The sequence below is a fragment of the Eleginops maclovinus genome, chromosome 6 (genome assembly GCF_036324505.1).
Source record: "Eleginops maclovinus isolate JMC-PN-2008 ecotype Puerto Natales chromosome 6, JC_Emac_rtc_rv5, whole genome shotgun sequence".
Taxonomy (NCBI): domain Eukaryota; kingdom Metazoa; phylum Chordata; class Actinopteri; order Perciformes; family Eleginopidae; genus Eleginops; species Eleginops maclovinus.
Window position 1 is genome coordinate 909,875 of NC_086354.1, and position 18,393 is coordinate 928,267.

The window sequence follows — 18,393 nt, forward strand, 5'->3', positions numbered from 1 at the left end:
CCTTTATTTTATTATTCAACAAGCAGTTGGCTGTAGTTTAGCAGCAAAATGGCAGAACTGAGCTCACTCATCGTTATACTCATCGCACATATCCCTCATGTCTTCAGTCCAGCACACATGCCAATACAACTCTCTTGCACACCTCCCTTTAAGAGTTCTCATTTAAATGAGTAATACTACGTCTCGTAATACCTTATATTGAAATACACACGATAATGTGTATTGTATTTCACTTTTCTTCATTTTTTTGTTGCGTTTTTATTCAGGCATTTAAAGTATGTATAATTTCAAAAGCTGTGACAGAGAACAACATGAGCTTTGTCTTTGCAGCATTTAAAACAACTTTCAAATCACATAGGTTGGATTGTACAATGGTAAAGCAGTCCGGAGCTGAGAAAGAGCCTGACCAAATCATGCAGAAAAGTAAATTACTGGATCATCAGCATAAAAATGTAAATTTGCATTTAAAACATTGTTATTAAGACTGTTTATTTAAATAATTAATAACAATGGTCCTAAAACCGGTCCCTGTGGCACACCCTTGGTTACATGAAGAGATGTAGAAGTTATGCCTTCTGCCCGCACACTGTGATCTGCCTCATAAATACTTCTCGAACCAACAGACAGCCTGATCTGAAAGAGTCTTTGTGACAGTAAGGCATGATCCACTGTATCAATAGCCTTTGATAAGTCAATAAAAAGTGCAGCGCAACGCTCTCTGTTGTCTAAGAATTGTATAAAATAATTTACTACTTTTAAGGCAGCTGTGTTTTTTCCTAAAACCAGATTGAAAGTCAGATAAAATATTACTAGTTGATAAAAAGTTCTTAAGTTGTTGATTTACCAGTGATTCCAGCACCTTTTTTAAGACACACAATTTGAAGATGGGTCTGTAGTGCAAAAAGAAACAGAGTAGAAGTAAGTTAACTATATACATGTCAAATAGTGTTCACTTGTGTGTTCCATCTCACCATTCTGCTGTGACAACTGAATTTCATTCATATTTTAATTTGGTTTAAATTACTTTTAAAGTGAAGTGTTATTTTCAACCACAAAGATGAGTTACTCTGGTTATTACACTGGGAAGGGGGAGATAATATTATTTTTATTTTCAGTAAATTGGGTATGTGATGTTTTGTGAAGCACCTTGAGTTATAAGATCTAACGTTTTCTTTGGTTTGATCTGAACAGGGCATGCCGACAGGAGAGATAGAAGTCCTAGCTGAGAGCGTGGAGGTTTTGAATGTGTGCTGCACGTTGCCTTTTGAAATTAAAGACTTTGTCAAAGTAAGTAACTCTTTGCGCATTTTCAATACTATTTTATAATTCTATATTGTTATTCATTATGAATAATTGTGGTTTTGCACAGAAGTCGGAGGCTTTGCGGATGAAGTACCGCTACCTGGACCTGAGGTCGTCTCAGATGCAGAGGAACCTCCGGCTCAGGTCTCAGCTGGTGATGAGGATGAGGGAGTTCCTCTGTAAGGAGCATGGTGAGCAGAGCCAGATCCTCCTCCCCCGATCAGCTCCTCTCCACCAGGGCTGGGTGGTTACTTTAAAAATGATTGATTACCTGTTACATGTAATCAGTAAGCTAATCTGAGTATCAAAATATAGAACAGTAATGTAATCTTATTACTTTCAGTGACTTTTGGATTACCTCAATATCAAATGCAATGCAAATAAATGAAAGAGGAAATTAATATCAATTAGAGCTTTTTACTTAAAGGTCTCCTATCATGCAATATTTGAACAATATATTGTAGGGCCATATTTATACACATCATGTCTGTGAAGTGTTTTGCTCAACATACCAAACAGATCCCCCATTGTAGCATGCCTCACCCCCCTCTATCTCAGCCCTGTTCCTGAAGTGCTGATTCTGTGACTTAGCTTTAAATGAACGAGCTGCTGCTGGCCCCGCCCCTTTAGAGCTGCTGGCCACGCCCCCTTGGAGCTGCTGCTGGCCACGCCCCTTGAGAGCTGCTGCTGGTCACGCCCCATTGGAGCGTCATGATCTCTCCTCTGGGGAGAGTTTTCTACCGGGAGAAACTCAGCTAAACGCTGCCGCGATTAAACGCCATATTATGTTCCAAACCACATCCAGCATTATTCTGAAACAGTATGGAGCTCAAACGTTTCTCTCTCTCGGTTTACCACAAGGACAGGACCTTTATATTACACATAGTCTACAGTACAGCGTTAGCGATGCTTGCTAATGTAAACACAGACCATATTACTTCCAAAACAGAGGGGATTCAGCTCGCGACTGTATATTGCGCCAGACCTGGGGTGATCGGGCCTTCTCAGTTGCTGCCCCCTCCCTATGGAATTCGCTTCCCTCCCACCTCAAAGTCTCCCCAACCCTCTCTTCTTTCAAATCTGCACCAAAAACACACCTTTTTGCACTAGCCTTCACCACCTAACTCCCACCATCTTCTTCTTGTTTTATCCTCTGTTTTGTTTTTAACCCTAGTATAAATTAATAAATGATCTGTTCGCATTGTTCTGATAGGGCAATATTGTTATGTTATATTATAGGGCGTCTTTGAGTACCGTAAAAAGCGCTATATAAATGTGATTTGTTATTATTATTATTATTGGGGACTATAGGTTGGGAAGTGTCACGTGGGTGGGGAGTTGCCAGGGGAGCTTAACATTTTTAATGTAAGACCACAGTACAGTGTGACCTAAGAGAAGAAGAAACCAAGATGTTTAGGATTAGAAATTATCTTATTGATAGGGAAACCTGTCTTTCATGAAGCATATTCAGGCAGCAACCTAACACTGAAACACATCAGCACATACTACAGTTTTAAAAAAGCAGGAATAAAATCTGAGTTGACAGAAGTTAAGCTCACACACTATTCTATGAACATATAGGGTTCACCTACTGAAATAAAACAAGAACAAATGAACCAAAGAAAGTGAAAACCATAAAGCAGATTTAGGCAGTAGGCGTATAGATTCACTCTTAAAGTATTAGCCTACAGAACAGAACAGCTGACAGAGGAGAGGGAACGTCTGATCCTTTACTACACACACTAGATGCTCTTTAAGGTTTTACTATCATTGTAATCCGATTATACCTTTTTTTTAATGTAACTGTTAGGGAATACAGTTACCTTTTTTGGTGTATCCTGATTGTGTAATCCCGTTACATGTAATCCATTACTCCCCAAGCCTGACCAGGACAGTGGCTCACTGGTAATTCTCCTAAACTGGGAACCACTTTGACAAGCTACCCAGCCATCACACACTCCTCACACACTGCACACGCTTCAGCACACTGTCCCTGACTGACATTACAGGACTGTTCTGTACTTTGGTGTAGGCTCTAAATGGGTTTTCTCACTGAGAGAACGGCTAAACTTAATCTAGCCCTCTCTTTTATTCTTCTCATTGTAGGTTTTGTGGATGTGGAAACTCCCACCTTGTTTAAGAGAACACCAGGGGTAAGAAGATCCTTTATATATATTCCCGCACAGAAGGAAGTTCACTTTGCTGATCATAAAGGGATGGCCTCCCTCAGAAACATGTGAAGGCGGACCCTGATCATGGCTTTGGGTTTCAGGGAGCCAAAGAGTTTGTGGTTCCGTCCAGAGAGCCGGGCCGCTTCTACTCCCTGCCCCAGAGTCCTCAGCAGTTCAAACAGCTCCTTATGGTGGCCGGGGTCGACAGGTGAGTGTAGGGAACCCCGGTTAACAGGGGAACCCACATCGGCACTGCTATGGGATGGAAAACTGTATGTGTTGATATGTTCTGGCCTTTTGCCTGTATTTGATAGTCAGATACAGATCTTTTGTTGTTATTTCAAATGATTTGTTGTTAATCCGGCAGTATTTTACACTGTAATACACTTTTTATATTTGATCTTCACCATGCTATAGCCAACAGCCCAAATGGATGTAATTATCAACATTCAATTCAATTCGTATAGCTTTATTAGCAGGACCATAACGACATACAGCATTGCCAAAACTTTGTCCAATTGCGACATCTATACATAAATATACATTTGAAATGTACTGTTAAGTTCATAATCATTTTGTGCTAGAATAGCATGTTCTCTTTACAGGAAAAATATCTATTTTTGAACATGAACTTGAAAATGAATTAAAATCAATGTGAATTCTAACAGTGTTTGTCTCCATTGTGAGGCAGGTACTTCCAGGTTGCTCGCTGCTACAGAGATGAAGGTTCCAGACCAGACCGGCAGCCGGAGTTCACTCAGGTAGGACAGAGGACACGGTGCAACCCCACACAACAGGATTTATGTTGAGACTATACTGTTCTTTTATTTCCTCAGTGGTTGGGATTTGAGCTGGAAAGGGAACTTACCAAACTGTCAAGTAATAACCTATGTGACCATATATGCCGTTTGTTCCTAGCATAGTTATGCCAACTCCATAGTAAGGAAAGTAGCTATTGGCTCCTCCTTAAAGTCGCTAGAAATCGCTAAATGCTGTCATTGCCTAATTTGCTTAATTAGCTATTTGAATGTAATTGTAATAGATGCTTTAGGAGAGACTAAAAGTGGGAAAAACACCCTTAATATGTTTAAAACTACAAATCAATTATGTTATGTTGATTTTTTAAAAATATTTTTTATTATTATTATTTATTTTGTATATATATTTTATTTTGCCATTGAAATAGGCCATCACTTAATTACTTTAATGCTTTGTCTAGACCCATATTACATAAATCAATTTTGTCCTGTATTGCTAAATGTTAGAATGTCAGGTTTAATCAAAAGACTGTTACGTGGGATGGAATTGCTATGTCCAACTTGCCCTCTTTTCCGGGCTTGGGACCGGCAAAGTGTACCTAAAGAGACACTCTGTAAGCCAGAGGGGGATCAGTGGGGGCTTTTTGAGGAGAGTGTGGGTCTCCTGTGGGATTCGTGCTTTCACTTCAGAGTCTCCAAACACCAGAAAAGTTTTCAATAACACCAGAAAAAGTAGCTATAGATTGCCAAAGGATTTGGAAAGTCACCAGATTTGGAGAGAACGTCGCCAAGTTGGCAACACAGGAGTATTTCATCAAGAGAGCACACCCCAGGATGGAGGACAATCGCCTCCTCATACCTGTAAACCGTTAATATAACAGTGACTTTAACGACTCTTCAGAACAGTCACAGCTGAATTATTTAAAGGGAAGAAAAGGACTTGAACACCGCAGCATCAGGACAGAGACAACCAGAGCATTTCATCCCACAGCCTGAGAGCTCTGTGAGGTGCCTCCATGGCCTAAAGCATTCATCAGTCTGAGCCTACTCTCTAGTATTTCTACAATAAGCAGTATTCTATTCTTGTACAATATTTAATTTTACCTGAGTTTCTAGCTTATCTTATTCTATTTGACTTGTATATGTTCTCGCATTACTTTATTCTCTCACTATTTTTATAGTTGTTTTGTGTCTTAATACATATTAATGTTGCTGAGTAACACATGCCTTTGTGTTGAAAAAGTACACTAAATACCAATGCACATACATTGGAGGAAACAAGTATTTGAACCCCTGTCAATTTAGTTAGTTTACCCACTTACAAAGAAATGAACAGTCTGTCATTGTTATGGTAGGTTTATTTTCACAGTGAGAGACAGAATATATAAAAGAAATCCAGAAATGTAGATTAAAAAAAGATATAAATGAATGTGCATTTAATTGTGGGAGATAAGTATTTGATCCCCTTGCAGAACATGCCTTAGTTCTTGGTGGAGAAAGCCTTGTTGGACAGCACAGAGGTCAGATGCTTCTTGTAGTTGGTCACCAGGTTTGCTCACATCTCAGGAGGGATTTTGGTCCTCTCCTCTCTGCAGATTCTTTCCAAATCCTTAAGGTTTGGAGACTGATGCCTGGCAGCTGGAAGCTCCAGCTCCCTCCACAGATTTTCTATGGGATGGAGGTCCAGAGACTGGCTAGGCCCCTCCCTCACCTTAATGGGCTTCTTCTTTAGCCACTCCCAAGTTGCCTTGGCCGTATGTTTTGGCTCATTGTCGTGCTGGAAGGGCTATCCATGTCCCATTTTCAGGTTCCTGGTTCCAATTAAATGCACATTCATTTATATCTTTTTTTAATCTATACATTTCTGGATTTCTTTTATATATTCTGTCTCTCACTGTGAAAATAAACCTACCATAAAAAGGACAGCATTTCTTTGTAAGTAGGTAAACTAACTAAATTGACAGGGGATCACATACTTATTTCCTCGACTGTATGTATATATACATTTAAAAAAATAAGAATAAAATACAATTCAGTTGACACAGCAGAATGGGGAAATGGAACACTCTGTTTGACATGTTTATATTAAAGGTCCCCTATTATGCAAAATGGGCTTTTTGCTGTCTTTTATATATACAGTGGGGCAAAAAAGTATTTAGTCAGCCACAAATTGTGCAAGTTCTCCCATTTAAAAAGATGAGAGAGGCCTGTAATTTTTAATGAATTAATTGGTAAATTCCTCGGTAAAATAAGTATTTGGTCACCTACAAACAAGCAAGATTTCTGGCTCTCACAGACCTGTAACTTCTTCTTTAAGAGGCTCCTCTGTCCTCCACTCGTTACCTGTATTAATGGCACCTTTTTGAACTCGTTATCAGTATAAAAGACACCTGTCCACAACCTCAAACAGTCATACTCCAAACTCCACTATGGCCAAGACCAAAGAGCTGTCAAAGGAGACCAGAGACAAAATTGTAGACCTGCACCAGGCTGGGAAAACTGAATCTGCAATAGGTAAGCAGCTTGGTGTGAAGAAATCAACTGTGGGAGCAATTATTAGAAAATGGAAGACATACAAGACCACTGCTAATCTCCCTCGATCTGGGGCTCCACGCAAGATCTCACCCCGTGGGGTCAAAATGATCACAAGAACGGTGAGCAAAAATCCCAGAACCACACGGGGGGACCTAGTGAATGACCTGCAGAGAGCTGGGACCAAAGTAACAGAGGCTACCATCAGTAACACACTACGCCGCCAGGGACTTAAATCCTGCAGGTCCAGACGTGTCCCCCTGCTTAAGCCAGTACATGTCCAGGCCCGTCTGAAGTTTGCTAGAGGGCATTTGGATGATCCAGAAGAGGATTGGGAGAATGTCATATGGTCAGATGAAACCAAAATAGAACTTTTTGGTAAAAACTCAACTTGTCGTGTTTGGAGGAGAAAGAATGCAGAGTTGCATCCAAAGAACACCATACCTACTGTGAAGCATGGGGGTGGAAACATCATGCTTTGGGGCTGTTTTTCTGCAAAGGGACCAGGACGACTGATCCGTGTAAAGGAAAGTGTGAATGGGGCCATGTATCGTGAGATTTTGAGTGAAAACCTCCTTCCATCAGCAAGGGCACTGAAGATGAAGCGTGGCTGGGTCTTTCAGCATGACAATGATCCCAAACACACTGCCAGGGCAACGAAGGAGTGGCTTCGTAAGAAGCATTTCAAGGTCCTGGAGTGGCCTAGCCAGTCTCCAGATCTCAACCCCATAGAAAATCTTTGGAGGGAGTTGAAAGTCCGTGTTGCCCAGCGACAGCCCCAAAACATCACTGCTTTAGAGGAGATCTGCATGGAGGAATGGGCCAAAATACCAGCAACAGTGTGTGAAAACCTTGTGAAGACTTACAGAAAACGTTTGACCTCTGTCATTGCCAACAAAGGGTATATAACAAAGTATTGAGATGAACTTTTGTTATTGACCAAATACTTATTTTCCACAATAATTTGAAAATAAATTCTTTAAAGATCCTACAATGTGATTTTCTGGATTGTTTCCCCCATTCTGTCTCTCATAGTTGAGGTATACCTATGATAAAAATTACAGGCCTCTCTCATCTTTTCAAATGGGAGAACTTAAACAATTGGTGGCTGACTGAATACTTTTTTGCCCCACTGTAAATGTGTCCCAGGTGTGTAAGACTCACCAAGGATCAGAAAATACAACACTCTCTCTTTTCCTCCTTACCCACATCTCTAAAATGGGGGTACAAACGAGTTAATCCAGATTTGCTGCCGATATGATGTCATAACCAAAATGTGGGCTGGCTTTACATTGAACTCCTGGCAACGTGACACCTCCCAACCTATCGTCTGCAATATACAGTCAGCGAGCTGAATCCCCTCCCCAGCACCTCTGTGTGTTCAGCAGGATGTCTGCAGGAGAGACTTAGAGATGTTCTATATATAATACATATAATGTCTCTGTTCTAGTGGTAAACACTGAGAAGTGTTTCAGAAATAATGCTGGATGTGGTTTGGAACATCATATGGCGTTTAATCATGGCAGCGTTTAGCTGAGTTTCTCCCGGTAGAAAACTCTTAAGAGGAGAGATCATGACGATCCAAAGGGGCGTGGCCAGCAGCAGCTCCAAAGGGGCGTGGCCAGCAGCAGCTAGTTCATTTAAAGCTACAGTCACAGAATCAGCACTTCAGGAACAGGGCTGAAATAGAGGGGGGTGAGGCATGCTACACTGGGGGATCAGTTTGGTGTTTTGAGCAAAACACTTCACAGACATGTATAGATATGGCCCTACAATATATTGTTCAAATATAGTATAATAGGAGACCTTTAACTTCTCCTGCATCATTTACACATTAGTCTTGCAACATTTCTCGCACTATGTTTTTAGTTTTTTTATTTGCTTCATTGTTTTGTGTCTTATATTATATTGCATGGAGGAGCCAGGGACTTCAATTTCTCATTGCCAAATCTACACTGTAGCTCTGTGCACATGACAATAAAGCCTGAGACTCTTAAGAGACCATTAACCTTACACACATGAAATAATGGACCAACAAACTATTCATAGCCTTAGAAAGTCCACCAGAAGGGGCCAGCTAACTACAAAGGTAATTATAGGTTGTAATAATCTGCTGTTAAAAAACGTGTACCAGAAGTGGGTCCCAGGCCAGCTGAGAGGAAACAGGAACCCTTAGCAAAAACCAACCTGGAGGTGAAGAAAAATCTTTTTTTTGCAAAAACTGACCTGCTGTTCTACACCTACTGTAGACTTTTAGGTTTCTTAGTTAATTTTTTCGTGGCTGCTGATGTATGTTATATTTCCTGTTTTGGATGCAATTTTCATTTGGACTTCAAGAGTTGGTTTACAGTTCTGATGTGTGTTTTCCCATCTTCTCAGGTAGACATAGAAATGTCTTTTGTGGAGCAGGCAGGCATCCTGTCACTGGTTGAGGGGCTGTTAGCTCACTCCTGGCCTGCAGAAAAAGGTCCCGTCCAGGTTCCTTTCCAAACCATGACGTACGAGGAGGCCATGAGGGACTACGGTGTGGACAAGCCTGACACCAGGTTCTGCATGAAGGTGGGGTGGTTGAGTTTTATTTACATTTGTTTGTTTGTTTCTGGTTCCTCCTTAATGCCTGGATGTCAGAGCTGATCCTTTAGCTGGAGATAGAGAATCTACATTATAACATGAATGTGAGTAAGGGATAATGTGCGCATTTTACAACTTTAAGGACCTAATGATTTAAATAAGATCAATGGGAAAAAGTATTTCTGGGCCGGGTGACGTCATGGACTGATACAGAAGTTGTAGAACCCGGATTTTGGCCACTACAATATTTTCTCAAAGTCCAGAGCACTTCCTGGGGGCTTGTGGGAAACGACTTGAGTGTTTACTTCCTGTCTGTCTTCTTCTGCTGTTCCTGTCAGTGTTTATTTCCTGTCTGTGTTCTCCTGGTGATTTGTCTGATATCCAGCAATCTGTCTTTTAACTTCTTTCCTTCTCTCCTTTGATCCTCCTCAGCATAGGGCATTATTTTGCTTAGCTTTGGTGTGTTATCAAGTATTATTACATGGCTTAGTTGAATACTCGAATCTGATTAGTCAATTCAAAACATGTGACACGTTGTTAATCCGGTAATACAGACGGCTGTCAAGGACTTATTGACCATTGTTAAGCAGGATCAACATAGAGAAAGGAAAAGTGGTTAAAATACAGAGTTAAAATAATTTAAATAAAAATTGTGAGTCGAGTCGTTAGTTTGTTTAGTATCTGGCCGTGTAATAAGCGGGATAATGTGCAGCGAGGCGATCATTATAGGGAAAAGCTGTTCAAGATCCCTCTGCTTGGCGTTGGGCTCCCTGATCAGTCGGGTGTTCTTTTCCCCATAATGAAGCCTCACTGCACATTATCCCTTACTTAACAACCTCTGAATGTCCAAATTTACCAATTAGAATTGAGTATTCAATAAGCCATTTAACAATTGCTAATATCACCCTTCAAACTAAATTGTATTGCTGCCACTTGAGATGAACTTTGTTTTTCATATTTAGGGTCATTTGATTCCTCATTCTCATATTATAAACTAAGTTCACAGTTTGGCAGCTTTTAAATAACAGTTTTTAAGTGGTCTCAAACACAAAGCCTGCCAAAATGTCTCCAGCTGGTTTATTCCAGGAGAGATTACTTGAGGCTTAGGTAATGCCACACTCTGTTTATCTTCCACATCCTGGATCCCACAGGGAGTTTCCATGCTGTCTCACATAGGGGATCCTGGTGACCTGGCTCTGATGACTCTGGTGTTTTCTCACACAGCTACAAGCGTTCAGAGACGAGCAGCATCATTAAAACATGTGGAGCAACGAGTCTGAAATAAGATGTCATGGTGATACTGGGCAGAACATGTGGTGGAGGGATGTGGGAAATGTAAAAACAATCACGTTGTTAATACTGTAAATTAAGAGTCTCTAGGAAAACATCTCCAGATATTAGGAGTGGATAGTTTTTACTTATGAGTTTTAACTGAATATTTTTGGCATTTTCAACATGCTCAGTACTTTTGTTGTCTGAATCAGAATCCCTTTATCCGTCCCACAGGAGAAATTTTCATTTGTTACAGCAAAAGAGCAAAAGACAGCTTAATGTTACACCAAGATACAAAAATATATAAAACACTTACACAATTTTACAGAAGGCACAAAAATAGTCCTCAGAAACCGTTTTGAGGTATAGCAGCCAGGTAAATAGATGATGATGATGATGATGATGATGATGAACATGAACAATCTATATATTGCTCATCAAAGATCAAATAAGACTGTGCTGGCAAATCTGAGACCAAGAAGAGGTGAAGAAAGAAGTCTGTTGGACTTATAATTTTTTTATTTACGAGAGCTATTGTTATTTTTAACTGCAATGATGTCATCACTCAACCTATAGTCCATATTGTAATTGTATTGTATTAAATGCCCTAATACTTTTTTATGTCTTAATGTTATGATTTTCTCTTCTTGTCAAATCAAATGTATTTCATGTACATTTCATATGTATTCTTTTTGAGTAATAAACAGGGCTGTAATTGGGATGGGGCTCTGTTAGAGCAGAAGCTAACTGTATCTGGTATGAATTACATTATTAGGACTTAAATTCCCATTTAAAACTAAATGGAATAAATAACAATACAAATGATTCACAAGCGTATTTTGTTTGATCATCTTGGAAAAATGTTACATTATTTCCAAATAAGCTTTCAAAGAGTATGAGGGCCCAGTAAGGGGTGTTTTTATCCATTAATAAATCCGTTAATAATCCATGATGACAGCGACATACTGATGTTAAAGGCAGGACTCTATGTTCAGGTGGTGTGAACAGGACTATGCAGCAGTCTGAATCTCTCTCTGATCTCTTTCTTTGTGTGCAGTTGATGGACCTCAGTCCGGTTTTCTCCTCCACTCAAATAGAGTTCCTCAGATCAGCTCTCAGCCAACCAGCAGGCTCCGTTCAGGCCATCTGCGTCCCCAGTGGAGTGGTGAGGAAAAATACATCCAAGCGTACTGTGCAGACATTGTGAGTTACAATGTCATAATAACTAAAAACTAAAATGTGTTTCTTATTTGACTACAGAAACTATTTTCTGCTAAAGATTTGGAAGAACTGAAACAGACTGCTAAGACTCAGTTTAGACAGGTAGGTTTGTTTCTCTGCTCTTTCTCTTAACTTAGTTTCTTGTGAGGTCAGAATGTAATGTTATGTAAGTGTTTGTCTTTGTTCTTATGATTAAAGAATGATCCAGGAAATAATACTACATGACGGATAGAATAAGGATAAAATGAGAGGAAATAAAAGCTATACATTGTTTTAAAGGACTGTGGAATCATTGTGAAAAGTGTGTTCTTTGTGTGAAAGCATATAAAATGTAAAGAATTGCTGTCCACTGTAGAAGTCAATCCAGATGTTGAGATATTTTAGTCTTGACCAACGTGTTGGCCAACACGCTAACATAGCCATCCTTAGAGTAAAGCTGCTAGAGCGGCTCAAAGCAATAGAATGTACGTAGTGGTTTGTACGGAAGCCCTGAGACGCCTCTGAGAGAAACACATTCTGGTGATCCATTTCCTAAGCTTGATCCAGACTCTTTCCTTCCCCTGTTTTTTTAAACACAGACAAACCAAAGTCATTTTACTTGGCCCCAAACAGTTACGAAATGTTACCACGATTAAAATAACTATTATTGATGACCTCCAGCTCCACAGTGAAAAGTCTTGGCATCGTCTTTGACAAAGATTTGTCCTTCAAATCTCACATAAAGCAGGTTTCACGGACTGCCTTCTTTCATCTCTGCAATATAAAAAAAATCTGACACATCCTGACTCAAAATGATGCAGAAAAACTCATGCGTGCTTTTATAACCTCTAGGCTGGAGTACTGCAACTCCCTTCTATCAGGCTGTCCCACCACATCTATTAAAAACCTTCAGCTGGTACAATATGCTGCAACCCGTATACTAACTAAACCAGGAACATGGAGCACATCACTCCAATTTTAGCTGCTCTACACTGGCTACCGGTAAAGCACAGAATTGATTTTAAAATACTTCTTTTAACCTACAAAGCGCTAAATGGTCAGGCACCTTCGTACCTAACAGATCTTGTAATCCACTATTGCCCCGCTAGAACACTACGCTCCCAGGGTCCAGGTCTGTTAGTGGAGCCCAGAGTCCGCAAAACAAGATCAGGAGTCAGCGTTCGGCTACCAAGCGCACTTGCTCTGGAACCAACTTCCTGTCAGATCAGAGGCAGAGAGTGTCCAAACTTTTAAGAGCGGGTTGAACCCCTACATGTTTAACAAAGCCTTCGGTTAGAGCGGGCATTTTATGGTATTAATTTTATTTTACTTTGATGGTACTATTTTTATTGTCTTTTGTTATCTTATCTTATTTTTATTTCCATTTGTATTACATACAATATCTTGTCTTCTCATTTTGCTGTTACTCCATCATTTACAATGTTGTTTGTTTTTAATCTGTAAAGCCCACTGATATGTATTTTGTGATATTGGGCTATAGGCTACAAATAAAGTTTGATTTGATTTGTGTTTAAGACTTTAAAAAAGAATCTGTGAAACAAGTGAATTTCAAATTCTCCATGCGCTTTACACAAGAAACATATTGACATGATTGAAACATTTCTTACAAAAACAAAGTCATGAACAATTATGTTATGTTTAAATACATAAATAGCTTATACCCTTTTTTGTGTGCATCTCAAATAACAAATAAGAAATGTTGTTCAGTCATTTAGAAATAGTATCAGTTTTTTTTTTATTCAAAAAGTGTTTTGGATCAGACTTAAAAAGGGATTTACATATTATTATTTTACATATTTATGCAATGATAACAGCAAATCAGTATTTCAACTCTCAAAACCTCTGTAGAGTTGGTGAGTTATTGTGTTTCGTGTGTGTGTGTGTGTGTGTGTGTGTGCGCGTGTGCGTGTGTGCGTGTGTCAGGAGCTGAGCGTGGTGCTGGTCCGAGCAGACGGGACACTGAAGTCTCCTCTGAAGAAGCTGCTGTCTGCGTCGGCCACTGAGGAGATGCTGCAGGGGACCGGAGCCCAACCAGGAGACCTGCTGCTGCTGGCAGCCGGGGCCCTGCACGCTGTGGTACGACACTCACTGACAGGGGCGGAACTAAGTACATTTACTCAAGTACAATTTTGAGGTACTTTATTGGAATATTTCACAGGTAAAATGGTGTACTTTTACTCCACTACATGTATTTAATCCCTTTAGTTACAGATCTGGATTAATGATGTGAAATATAATCAGCCCTTAAATCAGACTTTAGTTCACCTGCAGTAAATCCAGCAGCTACCCTGCAGTATACAAAGCCATTCAAACTAGCTGCACCTTTACCAGCTCTGAGAACACTTTAATGATCAATAATTATAAAACATATCAGAGATATTATTCTGAAATGGACCAATCAAACAATGACTACTTTTACTGTCGCTACTTTAAGTACATTTAGATGAGAATACTTTCTACTTTCACTAGAGGAACATTTTGAATGCAGGACTTTTACTGTGACAGAGTATTCCTACACTCTGGTACTTCTACTTTACTCAAGTACAACATCTGAGTACTAGTACCACCTCTGGAAATATATAACCAGTGGTGGGCAGTAATTAAGTACATTTACTCAAGTACAATATTGTGGTCCTTGTACTTTACCTGAGTATTTTCCTTTTATGCAACTGTACAGGACTGGGCTGAATAAAGAAGAAAAGTGGTAGCACAGCAATCAAGACAGAGGGAGTGTTTCAAACAAAAAGGGCTTTATTTGTACCCAACTCAAAAAACCTTCCCAAAACAAAGGCTAACGTAGCTGGGCTGCTAGCCGACTTACCAGCTTACCAAACGTTCTTTGTTCTCAGACAGGGAGCCTCCTGCTCCCTCCGTGTGCCCACAGAAACTGCACCCTTCTGTGTGCTTTGTCTCCTGTGAGGGAGTGATCAGCACCTGGTATGTGGGTTTCCACACCAGCTCCCAATACTGCTAATTGTAATGTAGGTGCCTCCAACTACCCTGCCTCTCAGCCGCTTACATACTCTATACTGTGATGGAAACTTCTGAAGCAATGGAGAGGAAACTCAGAGAGACACGGGGAGAGCTGGGACTCAGCGGTTGACACAGCGGTTGCCCAACCAATTCTGAAGAACTCTTCAGTAGTCCGAGGTTTTAACCAGTTCAGAGTGTATATTCAACATTCTTCATTAACAACACTAAACAAACAGTGCCATAAATGTAACTAAATGGTAGCCATGGCCAAAGAATGTGCACCAGTGGGACCTACGCATCTGACAAGAAGGACTCCCAGAGGTCCACAAACTAAAAAGTATCTCGGGTCAGCTTGTGCTTGTCATGAACTGGCAACAACAAAGAGCCAGAGCTGGTCCTTCTTAAGAGAGATAGCAGCAATACCCAAGGCCGTAGACCTATGCTATGGGAGGAGAGAGAGTGAAAGGAGAAAGTGATGGACTGGGTTAAAGGTTAGATACCTAAGCAAAATATTCCCAAATTTATACTACATATTTTGGAGGCCAGTATTGTACTTTTTACTCCACTACATTTGACAGCTTTACATTACTAGTTATTTATCAGATTTAGATTATTAGCTCATACAAAATATAAAATCAATTAGAGAACTTTGACATGCGTGTAATTGTAGGTTAACATATCCAGCAGCAGTGTTTTTGAAAGTAATTGAAATTAGCTGAACATGTAGCAGCTGTCATTAACTCACTTACACATCATAATCCAGTCATTTGTTACAATTTGGAAATGGGCCATTACGAATAATGAGTAGTGTTACCATTAGTATTATTTTAATGCTGATAGGTGTTCTAATCTGATCTGATCCTACCCTTCGTCTCTCCGCGGTCTTACCACAACCCCTCTCCTTTTTCAGCGCCCCCTGCTGGGTAAACTTCGTCTGCAGTGTGCAGAGCTACTGGAGTCTCGAGGCATGTCAGTCCGCGACCCCTCAGCATTCCACTTCCTGTGGGTTGTGGACTTCCCTCTTTTCTTGCCCAAAGAGGAGGATCCGGAGCAGCTGGAGTCAGCCCATCACCCATTTACTGCCCCGCGCCCAGAGGACACGCACCTCCTCTACACAGAGCCACACAAGGTAGTCACTAAGGAACTGTTTGATCTTCATTTCTTTTTTAATTAAGTAATATTCAGATGTCATGTGAGATGCTTAAAGGCGTATGTGCTGTCCTCTCAGGTGCGCGGTCAGCACTATGACCTGGTGTTGAACGGCTGTGAGATCGGGGGAGGCTCCATCCGCATCCACAAGGCCTCAGAGCAGCTTCATGTCCTGAAAAGTGTCCTCAAGGTCAGTCACTGTCTATATATCTTAACAGTGTTCCTGTGGAAATGGGTTGAATAAACTCCTCGTCATAACTGTTGTATGAATGTGCATTCTGCAGGAGGACCCCAGTCTCCTCTCCCACCTGTTGGAGGCTCTGGACTCAGGAGCACCACCACATGGAGGCATTGCTCTGGGTGAGTTCACTCTGCGTTTGACCACATCAAGTTTTAGCAATAACTGAGGTTTATGGTTTAAATGAATTGTAGTGGCGGTTAATCCAAAGTTCACTGTTGTAAGGCCACTTTTACAAGATGAAGCGGTCGTTCCACGCTTGCAGACTTCCATTGTCTCACTGGTGTAGAGCCATTTTAAACTCTTGGACCTGTCCACTAGAGTTTGCTTATGGCATAAAACTACGTCATAAACAATAAAAAACATAAACTTTTGCATAGTCCAGAAATGTGGATATATATATATATATATATATATATATATATACAAAACTATCTAAAAAAAATTATTATTATAACTCCTGATTATTAAAATCATTGGAATTAAATTAAAAAAGTAATCAACTTTCTAGCCAACATAAACATTTAAAATAAATAGTAATACATGAATCAGCTATTTTTTTTAATTTTAATTGAAGAAACGATAAAAACACATCTCATTATGACACAACTGTCATTCATTATGCCTATGATAGTGTAGAGGTAGTGTGGATAGATAATTTTAGTTCATTATAGCAATGTATAACCCTTTTGTAATTTGTTTTAGAATGTCACTTTTCATGACAGCTGTGTTGTCATTACATGCCCCTGCCTCTCTTCTGCTAACTAGCTCCACAACGGCTAGCCAATTAGTGCTTTATTGTAAATACACACAGTACACAACTGCAGTAACTAAATCTCTTTTACATTTCGCTTAACAAGGCTGCACATGCTACCTACTGTACTTAGCCGGCGTACTAGCTGGGCTGTTTATATTAATACCAAGCAACAAAGTGAAAATCTGTGATAGCAGTTTAAGCTAGCTCCTGATGGCTTGAGCAACCACAGAGCAAGACAAAAAATTGTGAGCAGCTAGATAGTTAAATAAAAATGACAAAAACGATGTTGAGCTTGCTGGTTAAAGATCATGGGTAATGTGACATGGGCGGCTGAGCAGCTGTAAAGGTACTAAACTGTACAAACAGTGAATTACAAAACAAAGTACTGCATTGGGAACAGTAGTTAAGTATGAATAGGAAAATGTACTTATGGTATTAGGAGTAAAAGTACTTCGTATTATTAAATTAAAATAATAAAATCAGTAAGTTTTCTCTTTGAGAAGCTAAAACTGTGATTGCTTTTTTTTACAAAAAACAACTACCAGAATTGCGTCAACCCACTTATTGTTTCAGGTACTTTAATAATGTTTGATGGCATCATATTACACAAGTTCTTCCTAACTGTTATGTGTACAAATCTGGAATTATAAAAAAGACATAGAAACTTAATGTCTAAAATAAATTGGATAAAGTAAAAAATACAATACTTCCCTTTGAATTGTAGCGAAGCAGAAAAAGTATGAAGAGGCAAGAAAGAAAATACTCCGAAATACTACAAACATGTTTTATTTAAGTACAGTACTTGAGTAAATGTATTTTGTTACTTATCACCAGTGAACATAGCTAATAATGCACAAATCATAAGCTAAAATATAAAATCGGCTAAACATTTATTAAGTCGTCTCCATGCTTTTCTAGGTTTGGACCGACTGGTATCCATTATGGTCGGGGCCCACAGCATCCGTGACGTCATTGCCTTCCCCAAGTCATTTCGGGGTCACGACCTGATGAGCTGTGCCCCTGACTTAGTTTCTGATGAGGAGCTGCAGTCTTACCACATCTCTGTCAACTGGCCAGCAGAGCAAGAAGGAGGGGAAGAGGGGAAGTGAGGAGGTACAGAAGGAAGAGATTAAGAGACATCAGAAGAGGGGGTGATGCCCTGCTAGATCTTTGTAACCTACAAAACAGAGGAAAGAGGGTGAGGACAAGGAGAAAGAGATCAGCAGGCAGTGTTGGGACTGAAGCCTGTAAAGAACTCTGCATTCTGGCCGGCAGACATGAGGAGGAACAGAGAAAATGCTAACTGTTATTTTGAAAGAGAAAAAAGGAATTGGAGTATCCACAGGATAAATGATGAAACATAACGGAGAATAAAACGTATTGCCAAGTCTCTCTGACTACAACAATTTATTTAAAAAGTCCATAAATCGATGAACTGAAAATAAAATT

General features: G+C 39.9%; 1 protein-coding gene across 2 annotated transcripts in view; it reads left to right on the plus strand.

Annotated features, from left to right (window-relative positions):
* dars2 (aspartyl-tRNA synthetase 2, mitochondrial) overlaps positions 1 to 18,334 on the plus strand; it is a 23,131-nt gene extending 4,797 nt beyond the window's left edge. The window contains exons 5-17 of one of the 2 annotated variants that reach the window (XM_063885902.1): positions 1,192 to 1,287; positions 1,370 to 1,493; positions 3,409 to 3,455; positions 3,575 to 3,681; positions 4,165 to 4,234; positions 9,143 to 9,322; positions 11,664 to 11,771; positions 11,867 to 11,929; positions 13,754 to 13,903; positions 15,711 to 15,929; positions 16,029 to 16,139; positions 16,234 to 16,309; positions 17,863 to 18,334. In XM_063885902.1, the coding sequence (XP_063741972.1) occupies positions 1,192 to 1,287; positions 1,370 to 1,493; positions 3,409 to 3,455; positions 3,575 to 3,681; positions 4,165 to 4,234; positions 9,143 to 9,322; positions 11,664 to 11,771; positions 11,867 to 11,929; positions 13,754 to 13,903; positions 15,711 to 15,929; positions 16,029 to 16,139; positions 16,234 to 16,309; positions 17,863 to 18,053 (1,542 nt within the window). In that variant the 3' untranslated portion in view covers positions 18,054 to 18,334. Of the gene's footprint in view, positions 1 to 1,191; positions 1,288 to 1,369; positions 1,494 to 3,408; positions 3,456 to 3,574; positions 3,682 to 4,164; positions 4,235 to 9,142; positions 9,323 to 11,663; positions 11,772 to 11,866; positions 11,930 to 13,750; positions 13,904 to 15,710; positions 15,930 to 16,028; positions 16,140 to 16,233; positions 16,310 to 17,862 lie in introns of both variants that reach the window. The other variant, XM_063885901.1, reaches the window with a different exon arrangement.
* Positions 18,335 to 18,393: the final 59 nt, after the last annotated feature.